This window comes from Cryptomeria japonica, chromosome 3 (genome assembly GCF_030272615.1).
Source record: "Cryptomeria japonica chromosome 3, Sugi_1.0, whole genome shotgun sequence".
Classification (NCBI taxonomy): domain Eukaryota; kingdom Viridiplantae; phylum Streptophyta; class Pinopsida; order Cupressales; family Cupressaceae; genus Cryptomeria; species Cryptomeria japonica.
The window spans coordinates 880,832,692-880,845,806 of NC_081407.1; the positions used below are offsets into that span (position 1 = coordinate 880,832,692).

The window sequence follows — 13,115 nt, forward strand, 5'->3', positions numbered from 1 at the left end:
GCAGTAGAATAGTGATCTCAAGCGAGCTACCAGTAAGATTACTTTATCCTCCTTTGATGGTAGTGGGAAGATTAGTGCACGAGCCTGGGTGTACAAACTAGATATCTACTTGTCACTCAAGCCAATGCTAGAGAGCGAGGCCATACAATTTGCAATATTAAATGTGGAGGGTGTGGCTTATTCTAGTGGCACCATGGTTTGATCACCCAAAACCATGGACTCGTGCATTCTTACATTGAGTTCACTGAGCGGCTGATTGCTAGATTTGACCATAAGGATGTTGAGTTGTACTACAAAGTTCTTGCACTATTGCGATAGAGTGGACATGTTGAAACTTACATTAATGAGTTTCATCGTATTGCTGTTATGGTTCTTGAGATGCTGGACAGATGCGTAGTGATGTTATTTATAGAGGGTTTACATGATAGGTTGCGGGGATTGGTCAAGGCTCTTGAGCCGAGGACCCTTCATGAGGCTATACAGACTACCTTGGACCTTGAGACTACGCCACCACTCTCTTCTTATCAGTCAGATAAGAAATTTTCCAGAGGCTCTAAGCCTTTTTAGAGATCATCTCCATAGCACAAGAGTGCACCGCCTCCTCCTAGGATGGATCAAGAGACTCGTAACTAGTTGAGGAGGAAGAAGCTGTGTTTCACTTGTTAGGAGCCTTGGGAGCTTGGTCATAGATGCCTTGGAAAAGGAAAAACACTTCTCATTGAAGTCTACTCTGATGTAGATGATGAGCAGGTACAAGATACAGTTTTTGAGGGCAGCCATGATGAGGATTAGCATGAGGTTCCACAGGTAGAGCTTGCGTAGGATGAGACTTTGGGTACATTTAAAGTCACTATTGCTACTCTTTTAGAAGTCCCTAAGATCCACACCTTTTGGTTGAAGGGAGTGATTAAGGGACAACGTGTGATTTGCCTGGTGGACAATGGTGCTACACACAACTTTATTGATGAGGGACTGGTTGCTAGGCGTGGATCGTAGGCTAAGGACTTCGCTGGTTTCAGTGTGACAGTGGTAGATGGTTTTGCAATGAGGTGCACCAGGAGAGTTCCACAACTGAGTATACAGATGGGTGACTATACTTTGATCGATGACTTCTACGTTGTTGGTCTCGGTGAGATTGATGCAGTGCTTGGCATCTAGTGGCTTCAGTCTCTTGGCAGATATGTGCAAGACTTCAAGAGGATGGAATTGGAGTTTATGGTGGATGGTAAGGAGGTTGTTCTGAAGGCTCTTTTAGATGGTGGGCCTATGGTAATCTCAGCACATAGGATGGAGTCTTTGTTCAGACATGGAGACGTTGCTTGGGCGGTATAGTGTTACATTTCGTCCAAGACACCTTCTACACTTGATGAGCAACCATTTCATATAGATATCAAGACTGTGTTGGACAAACATGGTGTTGTGTTTGGTGATCTTCCTTCTAGGAGACCACCAGATCGTGGCTTTGAGCATGTGATAGAGCTAGAGGAGGGCATTAAGCTCGTCATTATTGTTCCCTATCGTCATCCTAAGGCATTTAAGGATGAGATAGAAAAGACAATTCGAGAGCTATTGGGGATGGGATTCATCAGGCCTAGTTCCTAGCCCCTTTGCTTCTTCTGTGGTGCTAGTGAAGGAGGATGGCACTATGCGCATGTGCATTGACTACCGTGCATTGAATAAGAAAAGAATCAAGAACAGGTATTTGATACTGTGCATAGATGAGTTACTAGATGAGCTTCATGGTGCTATGTACTTTTTCGAAGATTGATCTTCAATCAGGATACCATCAGATTCGTGTTCGTGAGGAGGACATCCATAAGACAACATTTAGGCACTGAGTTTTTGGTGATGCCGTTTGGCCTTACTAACGCACTTGCTACTTTCTAGTCATGCATGAATCATGTGTTAAATAAGCAGTTGCGTAAGTATGTGCTTGTATTCTTCGATGACATTCTGATGTACAATAGGACTTGGGATGAGCACTTGAGGCGCACTTGGATGAGGTACTTGGTATTATGGAGGTTTAGTCTCTGATTGCCAAGATGTTCAAATGTGAGTTTGGACTTACGGAGATATTATATTTGGGAATTGTGATTTGTGCTAATGGAGTGAGGTCCACCAAGAGAAGATACAAGCAATACTTGATTGGCTGCCACCTAGGAATGTTTTAGTTGCGGGGTTTCCTAGGCTTATGTGCATACTATAGAAGGTTTGTGAAGGGTTATTCACGACTTGTAGCTCCATTGACGAATCTCACATATAAGGGTGCTTTTATATGGACAGATGAGGCATAGGTTGTATTTGATAGGCTCAAGCAGGTTATGAGCACATGTCTAGCCTTAGCTCTTCCAGGCTTCTCTTAGCCCTTTGTATTGGGGTGTGATGCATCAGGAGAGGGCATAGGAGTGGTCTTTATGTAGAACTGCCACCCCATTGCCTATGAGAGTAGGAAATTGAGGGATAATGAGAGACTGTACTCCACCTACGATAAGGAGATGCTCGCCATTATGCATGCTTTGGCAAAGTTCAAAAAGTATTTAGTAGGTGGCAGATTTGTGGTGAGGATCGACCACACCAATTTGAAGTATTTCTTGGAGTAGAAAGAACTTAGTGAGCGCCAACAAAAATGGGTCAACAAAATATAGGCATATGATTTTGACATTGAGTATGTCAAAGGGAAGAACATTGTTACTGATGCACTTTCTAGGAGGCCTTCAGTTGCTATCCTATGCTCCTTGAGTAAAGTCTCAACTTTTAGTTGAGTATTCCAAAAATTAGTTTGCATGTGAGATTATGGATGGACAGATTTAGGATGATAGGTACATTGTGGTTGATGATGTGATATACTATAAGAACATAATTTATTTAGTTCCTAGATTGAAATTGAAGGAAAAGATTCTATGTGCCATCCATGATCACCACTAGTGGGACATCCAAGGTACTTCAAGACATACAGGCAGGTACGAGAGGGATTCTCATGGAAGGGTCTCAAGGATGATGTCTTGCTCTATGTTCGTGAGTGTATGACTTGTTAGTAGAACAAGTCAGAGCATACTTTCCCAGCTGGTCTTCTGCAACCATTGCCTATTCCAGAGCAGAAGTGGGAGGGTATTTCTATGGACTTTATCACTTGTCTTCCAAGAGTCCAGGGGAAGGATCACATTTATGTAGTTGTGGATAGGTTGACAAAGTTTACACACTTCTTCTCTATTGCAGCTGACTTCACAGCTTCTTAGGTGGCTGAGTTGTTCTTTCGTGAGGTGTTCAGACTCCATGGACTCCCTAGGACCATTGTTAGTGACTGGGATAGCAGATTGATAAGTATATTTTGGCAAGAGCTATTCCGACTTGTAGGTACAGAGTTGACCCCTAGCACCAGTTACCACCCTCAGACAGATGGACAAACAGAGAGTCAATAAGTGGGTAGAGAGATATCTGCGTAACTATGTTTCGGGTCAGCAAAGAACATGGGTGCGTTGGTTGTATTTGGGCAAGTATTGTTATAATACTACGCACCACGTCTATTGGTATGACTCCCTTTCGAGTCCTGTATGGTTATGATGCCCTATCATTTGTTGATTTGGTGTTGGGTGATAGCAGAGCGCCTAGAGCTCGGGATTGGCTACAGGACAGTTAAGATAACATGCAACATGCATTGAACCAACAGAGGGTGTATGGAGATTGGCACCGTGTTGAGAGGACTTTTGAGGTTGGTGATATGGTATTCTTGCGTCTACAACCCTACAGTCAGAGTACACTCAAGAGGAGTGGGGTAGAGAAACTCAAGCCTCGGTTTTATGGTCCATATAGAGTTCTGAGGAGGATTGGAGAAGTCGCATACAAGCTTGAGTTACCTTCCAAGAGTAAGATACATAATGTCTTTCACGTGTCTTGCTTGAAGAAGGCTCTGGGATAGCATGTGACTCCATCACTTGTTTTACCTCCATTGGATGAGGAAGGCTGATTGATTCTGATACCTGTAGAGGTTCTTAATATGAGGGAGGGGAGGTTGAGGAGCAAAGAATATCTGATACGTTGGAAGGACTTGCCTATAGAGGCTGCCATGTGGGAAGGAGAGATGATACTTCAACATCCAGCCTTGCAGTTGCTTGAGGGCAAGTGACTTGGCAAGGGAGGACTGTAATGTCCCCTCTTTCCTAGATGATCACTCAGTTGCAAAGATTTGTCTATTTCCATCTCCATAGACAAGTCTTTTGGTTAGGAGATGTCAGCGCTAGCAAGGGGTTTTACACTTAGCCATTTTCTAGGCTTGGATGGCTTATTTTATAAGTACTTTATGTTATTTTATCATAAAGTCACTTTTATGCTAAAAATAGAAATATTATAAAGTGACTTTATAAGAAAGAATTATAAAGTTAAATTAAAACATAAAGTACCCCCTTGGCGCCCACCTAGACAACTTAATGCTGTTTTAAAAAGGTGGTTTTTTTATTTAATGAGGAATAAGACTCTCAAGGGGTTGAACTCTCTAAATGGGAGTTTATTCAATGAAATTTAATAAAAGAAACCCTATTTGGTATGGCTAAGGTTGGAGGTCATTAAAAGAGCAAAGGTGGATTCATTTTGGCTATCTTTCAATCATTTTTACAATCAGCTTTTTGGGAATTGTGCTCTGCAATTTATTTCAGCAGCATAATAGCTTTGAGGGACGAAAACTCCTTGAAGACAGGTGGATTTGGATGATACCCCAGTTCAGAAAATGGAGAGTTTCATTTAGAATTCCTAATTGTGCTTCAATTCAGACTTGTTATAGCAGTTTCAGACGATCATTTGCAGATTGGAAAGGGTTTTGAGACTTTAGAAGGCAACCATACCTTCATTTGCAGCAGCCGTACCCTCCCATAGTAGGCTGTACCATCCTACATACTTCAATTTATCTAGAACAGCCATACAACACAGGAAAGGGTTTGAAATTGCTCCTATCTCCATTGTCCACACCTATCGGCAAGAATCTGTTAATTACTTCAGGATATAGGAGGCATGTGTGGACCAGATCAGTGATTCATTGAGGAAAACTTGGTTAATTCAATAATCTTGCTTGCAGGCCAGGCACAATTCTTAGCAGTTTCAGTATATTTGTTTTATTTAATTATGGTTGATGCCAATAAACATGTTTGGAATCATTGAACCTCCCTAGATGCTCATGTACTGTGATCTATCTGAGAATTTTCAATAACACTACCCTAGTTGAGTGTTGGACTCCTGGTATGTGATCTTATCTTGTTTCAAATTAACTCTAGAAAGTTGCTACCTTGCTGTTTTAGAAATCAGAATTCAGAGAATAAAAATCAGAACTTTATATTTCCGCAAATTGAATTTCAAAATATCATATATTTGGTGTATAATTCCATTCCAAGAGTTGTTCTATCATTGGCATTCTAAAACACATCAAAACCACTTGAAAACTATCCTAAAACCTCAAACCAGCAGCATTAAAATTCAGAATTTTTTTTTATCAAAATTGGCTGGGGATCTTTCAGATGAGAGAAAACTTATCTTACATTACGAACCTTGCTGGTTTCCAACTCTTGTTTTTGTTGTTAAGAGTTATTGGGAAATACAAGTACACGAGCTATAAGAATACTGAAGAATAAATTGACCTTATAATTCAAAGGATGGTATTGATCTTATGACATTAAAAGACTATATTGGCAGCTTGGTTGATGCAAGTGTAGTAACAACAACTTTTCAAGGACATCTGTAATATCCCCAACAATTTTTTTGATTTTTTTAACAGTTTTACAAGCACACCAACACCTATTAGGGTTAGAATAATGAAATTTAAACTAACTGAAAGGAACCCTACACCTTTTGATCACCGAGAGCCCAAGCTGGGAGGGTGAGAGCATATGGTGGCAGGGGATTGTTAGATGCAACCTTCTGAAAATGCATATTACAATAATGGGCAGCAAGCCAACCCCTTCCACTTTTTAGCAGGATATAGGAAATATTAAAATCTCTTGGTGGTAAACCAGCCAAGGATGATGCAAGAAACTGAAGAACAATCACTCTACTGCTTATGCTGCGGGAGGACTAGAAATGAAATTCACTATCAACTCCACCGCTTATTCAGCGGGAGGACAACAAAGAAATTTCAAAATCAACTCTACTGCTATTACAGAGCCAAATGTAGGCGGCAAGTTGATCTTTTCCACTTTTCAACGGTAGTTTGTTTTACAATCCATAAATGGTTGTTAGTAGTAAGTACTACTATCCAGCCTTACAATAAAGAGTACAATGCATAGAATAGAGAGATTATACTGTCCAATACTGATGAATACTTCCAAGCTTAACACACTTAGCAAACTCAAACACACTCATAGAGAAATAACACACCATTGATCACTAAATTGAAAAAGCAATCTGCTGCACCCATAACACGCAGAAAACAACCACTACCAAAATCACTGTTATGCTCATAACTCGCCTAAAACTTCATTGAATGACACAAGAACAAAAGCAAATGAAAGCTAAGATTGAGACGATGCAACAAGAACCTCAAACGTGCACCGCTAACACCACCAACAACCTGCATGCAACCCGAGGCAGCCAAGGAATGGTACGGCTAGCAGCAACAAATCAACTTGCAACCAAAAATCAGATTGAACACCCAAACACACACCAAAACAGGAGAATGATCGTTTTCTTGATACGCTTTCAACGAGCCAATGCCCAAAATGATGGGTCGCACAGGTAGGGAGATATGATCAAATCTTCACTTCAGCCACACCAAACCAACAACACTGAAAAACCACACCACACATTGAAAATCTGAAAATGCACACTGAAAACTTCACCAACATGCCTCCACTCAGCTAGGTACTATGTCTCAAGTATGAAACTGGCAAAACTAGGGAGCCACAACTCCGAAGCTCAAGTTCACTCACCATTCCGGCAGCATAACGATATGATTTCTTCAAGATGCTCAAATGAGGAGCCCATCCCTTGTATTTATAGATTTCTCCATCTGAAATTCAAATGCAAATGGCGCCCAAATTCATTTGAAATTCACTTCATTTCATTTCATGCCCCTTCCAAACATAGCATCCACTTCTCTTGGTAAGCCTAGTCGCACATTTCCCAAGGTCCACACTTGCAACATTAGAATATTAGATACACGAAATATATTCAATTTGGATGCCCTTTTTTGACTTGGGAAATAAAACATAACTTAGGATAAATGATATTATTTTTCCTTCCTAAGTCGTTCCTCCAAAAATAATCAGTGAAATAATTAAATATTAAACTTTAGAATAAAGTGATAATATTTAATTAATCAATTTTTAAATCGCCCACTTCACTGCCAAATCAACCATATGAACTGGAGCACAGAAAATACTAATTGAACTCTGCTCAAGACTGCCACAAATAGCTTTGCCTGAACTGATACTTACTAAAAATAGCAAGTCATGAAAACATCTCCGAAAGACATGCTCGTCGAACCCTGTGAGAGAGCTCGAAAAACCTAGAAAAACCTGAAAATCCAGTCCGCTGCCACCAACTTACTAAAAATAGTAAGTTCAAAAATCACTTTGGAACAGAATGCATGTTATACCACCGTGAAGCTCTCGAAAAACCCAGAAGGAATCCTCAATCAGAATTGCAGAAGCCCTACAAGAAAAGCATCAATTGGATCACACAAAGCTCCACAAAAATAGGAAACCCTAATTCCTCATTCTAATCAGCCTACAGGTCTCCGGAATAGGCCAATGGATCACTGATCACTCCTTACTGAGAAGGGGACTTTACAAGTACAGTATAATAAGGTTGCTGTGAATAAAAATAAATGTTTATTTGCCTACGAGGTTTTTATTGAGTGGTCAATTACTTTGATATTAAAGTTTTTAATCACACAAAAAAGTATTTCATAATGGGGGTATTAAATGGTAAGGAGATCATTGATATTAGGATATGGTTACCTGTTATGCTTATTAAGTAAACATATTCTTAGTAATCTTTGAGTGTACTACATATGGAAGGCTCTTTTTGGTGTGCAGATAGAAATATTGGCATATGTGGAGCTTTTTGGCCAGTATACTTCAGAAGAATTTCCACATGATATTGCAGAGGTACCATCTGTTTAGTTTTATTGTTTCTACTATGTAGTCAACATTCAATCAAAATGGAAAAATATATTACAAGTTCCTGTCCACGATTCTTTATGTTATAAAGTTTATCAGTTCTAAAGGAATTACGTTACACTTAAGTTTTTTCTTTGGTCTGTTGACATAAATTTATATCTTATGTTTGCAGATAATCCATTGCCACTATCCAAATGAGGAGGTTTGTCTCTTGGATGATGTCTTAGGTACTGCAAGCTTTTGGTGTTATTTTTAATTTCTTCTTTTCCCTTCTTGAAAAATATTTTGGCACCTCACAGCCAAATTTAAAGTTATCATTTCTGAAATTGGGAAAATTGTTGCTGCTGCCTTGACTTGTAGCAACATTTGTTCTTCACCATCCAGAACATGGACATACATTTATCCATCCGTTGTTGTCATTGATCATCGATAGAATTGTAATATATGACAAGAAGATCCCTCCATTCAGTTCCTTTATTTCTTTGTTCAGTCCATCTAGTAAGGTATGGATCCTTAACTGAAACATTAGATGTTCTACAGGTTGCTTTTTCTTTCTTTGGATGCCCAGCTGTTCTATTTTTCTTTTTGTATTTCTAATATTTCAAAGTTAAGTGCAAATTTATCAGTTAAATTTGTCTAGCTTTATTATTCAAAAACATTGATTTTGTTTATGGTTGGCTTTCTGGTCTGGACATCAATGTGATTTTGTTTTGCATAGCTTCATTTTCCCTGGCAGAAAGACTATCCAGAGCAATGGGGTGTAGCATGTTTAGGGATATTGAGAGTATTAACACATTACAACCGACCACTACTAGATAATGAAGTTGATAGAGCACAAAATGGAGCAACTGAAAGGAGTGCAAGTGGGAACAGTGCAAGTACGAGCAAGAGTAGAGATAAAGAACCATTGGGTGATTGTGCTCAACAATATCAAGAGAAGAAACCTTTGAGGCTTTTGACACCATGGATTACTGATAGTTTGCTTGCTACATCAATGGGAATAAGAAGTGACTATTTTCGTTGGTAAGATAGAACTTATTTAATAATTCTTGAACATTAATTTATTGCTACATGGCAACTTTTTTGAGTTAAATTTGCCAATAATGGTCAATTATTTTGTCATCTGGTGAATTATTAACTTTTAAGTTTCTGCATTGTATAAGATTGCCTTTAAAACTATCAGTATGTATTTTGCATATGTTATCCACTTGTCTTCTAAGTGAGGAAGGAGAGATACTGCAACATTTTGAGATGCTGATGTGCAGAAATCTAAAATTCAATTCACAAGTATTTTATCCAAATTAATGAACTTCTGTCTATTCTTTCTTGACAAACTAAGTGCCTCAGTAAGCCATTGCACAATCTGTAGCAGGGCTTATTTTGTGCATCCATTTAAATCTTTCTTAGAGATCTAATATTATATGTGCTTATTGGAAATGCTTTGATGAGGGTATAAAGTCTTGGGTGTCTATTTGTAAATAAGGAAAATAAGAATCAATGTATTAGAAATATTTGTGTTAGAAATATTTATAAGAATAAATATTTGTAATAATTTTAATTCTGACAACAATGTCTTAGAAATGGTTTTAAACTGATAATATTAATGAAAAAACTGCCACATTAGAGCAATCTAGTTCAGGAAAGTCTACTTCCAATCCCTTTGATATAAGCATTTGATATCTCAGCTTTTTTTTCTTTCTTAACACTACTCCCAGTTTAGGTTTTGAAACCCAGATTTTGATAAATGTTCCGAGAGGACAAAGAATATGATAAGAAATCAAGAAAATATGTACAAATTTATTATAAACGAAATCCTAATTGATGCTCCACCAAGAATCTAAATCTTTAGAAGTTCAAAAATTGGCTATGGTCTATGCAAAATCATGTGTGTTAGTTTAATTAGATTAAAATTTTATCGTTTTAACTGCCTCTGTTTTCTGTTCTGTTCAGTCACCAAAGGACCCTAGAAATTCTCAAACAAGGGTCATTTAGAGGAATTTCCTAAATGCATTTTAAGCAATTTTTTCTGTGTACCTATTCAAGGGGTTGTTCTCAAAATGAAGGCATAAGATAAGGATTGCATTTTCAACTGTTGCTCCTCTCTAGCTATGTTGATATGCATAGAGGACAACCATATTCTAAGCCACCTGCACTTTTTTTCTAGTTTCCTTGCCTTTATGAGATTAAATGTCATGTGTCACTAAAGCTGGATATTAGCATGAATGCCATGATTGTTTTATATTAAGAATGTTGGAAGCAAATGTAGTCACATTTGCTGTGGTAGTCAGGTCTCATCTACTTGTTTTAAGAATAGGAGTAGAAAAGGTTGAATATGTGTGTGCTATTCTTATAAGCATTCCTAAATATTGGGTTTCTTTTGTGCTTTCAGGTGTGGTGGTGTTATGGGGAAATATGCAGCTGGTGGAGAGCTAAAGCCCCCAATAACTGGTTTGTCACAAAACCTTAAAACTAGTAAAATATCTACATGAATCTGGGATTGGTGCTATCTTTAGGTGTTATGCTGCTATAACATTCTATAGCATTTTATTGTATTCACGAACAGGCATATACAGTATTACTTGAGAATGCTGTCTGTTGTCATGTTTCCCAAGATCAGTAGTTCAATTTATGGTAAATTTTTCTTTCTTTCTTTTTGATTTCAAAACTTTCTTCTTTCTCTTGGAACAACAAAATGATATGTACTTAACATATAAACTGTATTGTGGCTAGGATAAAAGCTAGCTAATTATTAGAGGGGAAAAAACTTGCAATCTTGGCTACAACCTTTTAAATTCCTAGTCTTGCAATAAACAATCAAAAGGCTGAAAAAGCAATATTTGGAGCAAATAGATACATCTTTTGTAATATTGATTGATGAAGAGTTGCAAATTTGATTTGCACCTTATAAATGATATAATCTCATAATATATGATATATGAAATATAATTTTACAAACAAAACTTATCACTAAATGAGGTTTCGGTGTATAGGTCTTCTCTTTCATGGCCAAGTGATACCCACTATTGGGTGAAGTGGCTGAAGGAGATAAGCTATTCTATAAGACCTGAATTTGTAGTGTTAATATTTAGTAGATGGACCTTAAAAGCTTGATTGTCATAATGTATATATCAAAGTATGATTTGAGAAGAATTGAAAGCAAATATTTTGGGTTCCACAAAAATTAATTAGATTAGTTCAAGATGTCATAAAGTTGGGTATCTTGCAATGTCCCTAATTTAGAATATAAATTAATAATAAATAATAATACAAAAGAATACATATAAAAATATAAATATGAATATAAAAGAATATAATTAAAATTTGATTAAAGTTAATGAATGGTCAAAAGGCATGAAATGATAAGTTGTGACTCCCTCAAACGTGAGATATAAAAGGGAGAAGAGAACCTTATTTGAGGGGAGCGCCCGCGGGGGGGGGGGGGGGGGAGAATTTGGAAATGAGAAGTGCAGATCTGATTGTGGAAGGTTGTGTCCCTTTCAAAGGGTAGAAAGAATGAAGAGTTGCAATCTTTCAAAGGGTGCTAATGGTGAAAGGGTGTGTCTCTTCCCAAAGGACATACATGATGAAGAGGTGTGACCTCTCCTTCACATTGAGAGATATAACGGGAAGGAATCAAAAGCATCTAGTGACATCACCATCGATCAGATCAGATCAGAACTGTTATTAAGCTACAAGAAGTAACATCCTTGTTGTTGGTGGTATGCATGGAGATGTGCTGAATATGTATGCTTAATATATGAAGCCTGATTATGTTGTTATGCAGAATTTAGTAGTGATATTAATATAGACTGCAATATGTATGACAGTCATACTTAATATTATATATATTCATAATACATGAGAAGTTAGTATACTTATAGTCTGAATCATGTTATTACTGTCAGTATTTAAGAAGATGGGATTGAGTTGCTCCAAAGAGGAGCAGTCTAAATCCAAGCAATAGGCTAAGTCCCAAGATAGGGTGGGGATCAACGACCCATAAGCCTTGAGGGGATAGACCCAAGATAGCTAAGGGCTTGGATCTGTAAACTTTGAGGGAACTTATTGTATTTGGTCTCTGAGCGCTTTGGTAACATACATAGGCCCTTCTCCCTTAAAACTGAAGTAGTAGCAGCATCTGATATTTATATTAAGAACTATGAATAATGAAATTGATCATCTAATGAGGAAAATAAATAAGCACATGTTAATAACTAATAAATTGAAGAATATCAATGACTGGCTTCATGATTAGTCTCTCAATCGATTTTAGTATATTGAAATAGATTAATTATGTTAATTAGGTAGGGGACATTACATATCTGGGCTTTGCAAAAGGGGAAATTGCAGTTTAAATGGACCTAGAGGGCTAATGGAAAGTGGCAAATGAAAAAGATGACAAAGAGGAGCTTTTGGCAAGTCATGGGAATCTGGCTAGGGTTTGTATGAGGATCTACAATTAGGAACTTGATCTTATGTTTAGTAACAATCCATTTCTATTTTGTGATTAGTCATGATTGAGAGGTCAATGCATTCTTTCTTCGAGGAAAAGTGTTAGTAGTCACCTAGGTTACTTAGCCTATCCATACCATGAAGTAGTTTAAGGCACTTGGTGTTTTCAATTTTCAACTTTGTGACCATCTTTTGTCATTGTGATTAATTGGTGTTATGTTGTAATAGTTCCTCTTTTTAAAAAATAATTATTGCTATAGACATCTAAACTTTGGATTCTAGAGTGGTTTAATTGTAATGCCCCTGCTATGAGGCCTAGAGGGCTAAACAAATAAACCAATGAAAATGCGAATAATTTTTTTTTGAAAAGATAAACTATGCATAACATTGAGTTACAAGATACAACATGCTAAAGGAAGGATGCTCAAATAATAACTAGCAAAAGTCCTCAAGGCCCCTCAATATCGTTACTCAAGTATTTCCAAAATACCCAACAAAGACAACCATAAGAATCATCATAAAATAATATAGCAACGTTTAATACAAATGATCATGATACAC

General features: G+C 37.5%; 1 protein-coding gene across 4 annotated transcripts in view; it reads left to right on the forward strand.

Moving 5' to 3' along the window:
• The window catches only part of LOC131070776 (protein GIGANTEA), a 75,502-nt gene that overhangs the window by 13,806 nt on the left and 48,581 nt on the right, over positions 1-13,115 (forward strand). For 3 of the 4 annotated variants that reach the window (XM_058006421.2, XM_058006418.2, XM_058006419.2), the window contains 5 exons: positions 8,019-8,090; positions 8,275-8,329; positions 8,463-8,605; positions 8,821-9,125; positions 10,492-10,550. In XM_058006421.2, coding sequence (XP_057862404.1) covers positions 8,019-8,090; positions 8,275-8,329; positions 8,463-8,605; positions 8,821-9,125; positions 10,492-10,550 — 634 coding nt within the window. The remainder of the gene's footprint in view (positions 1-8,018; positions 8,091-8,274; positions 8,330-8,462; positions 8,606-8,820; positions 9,126-10,491; positions 10,551-13,115) is intronic. The other variant, XM_058006420.2, reaches the window with a different exon arrangement.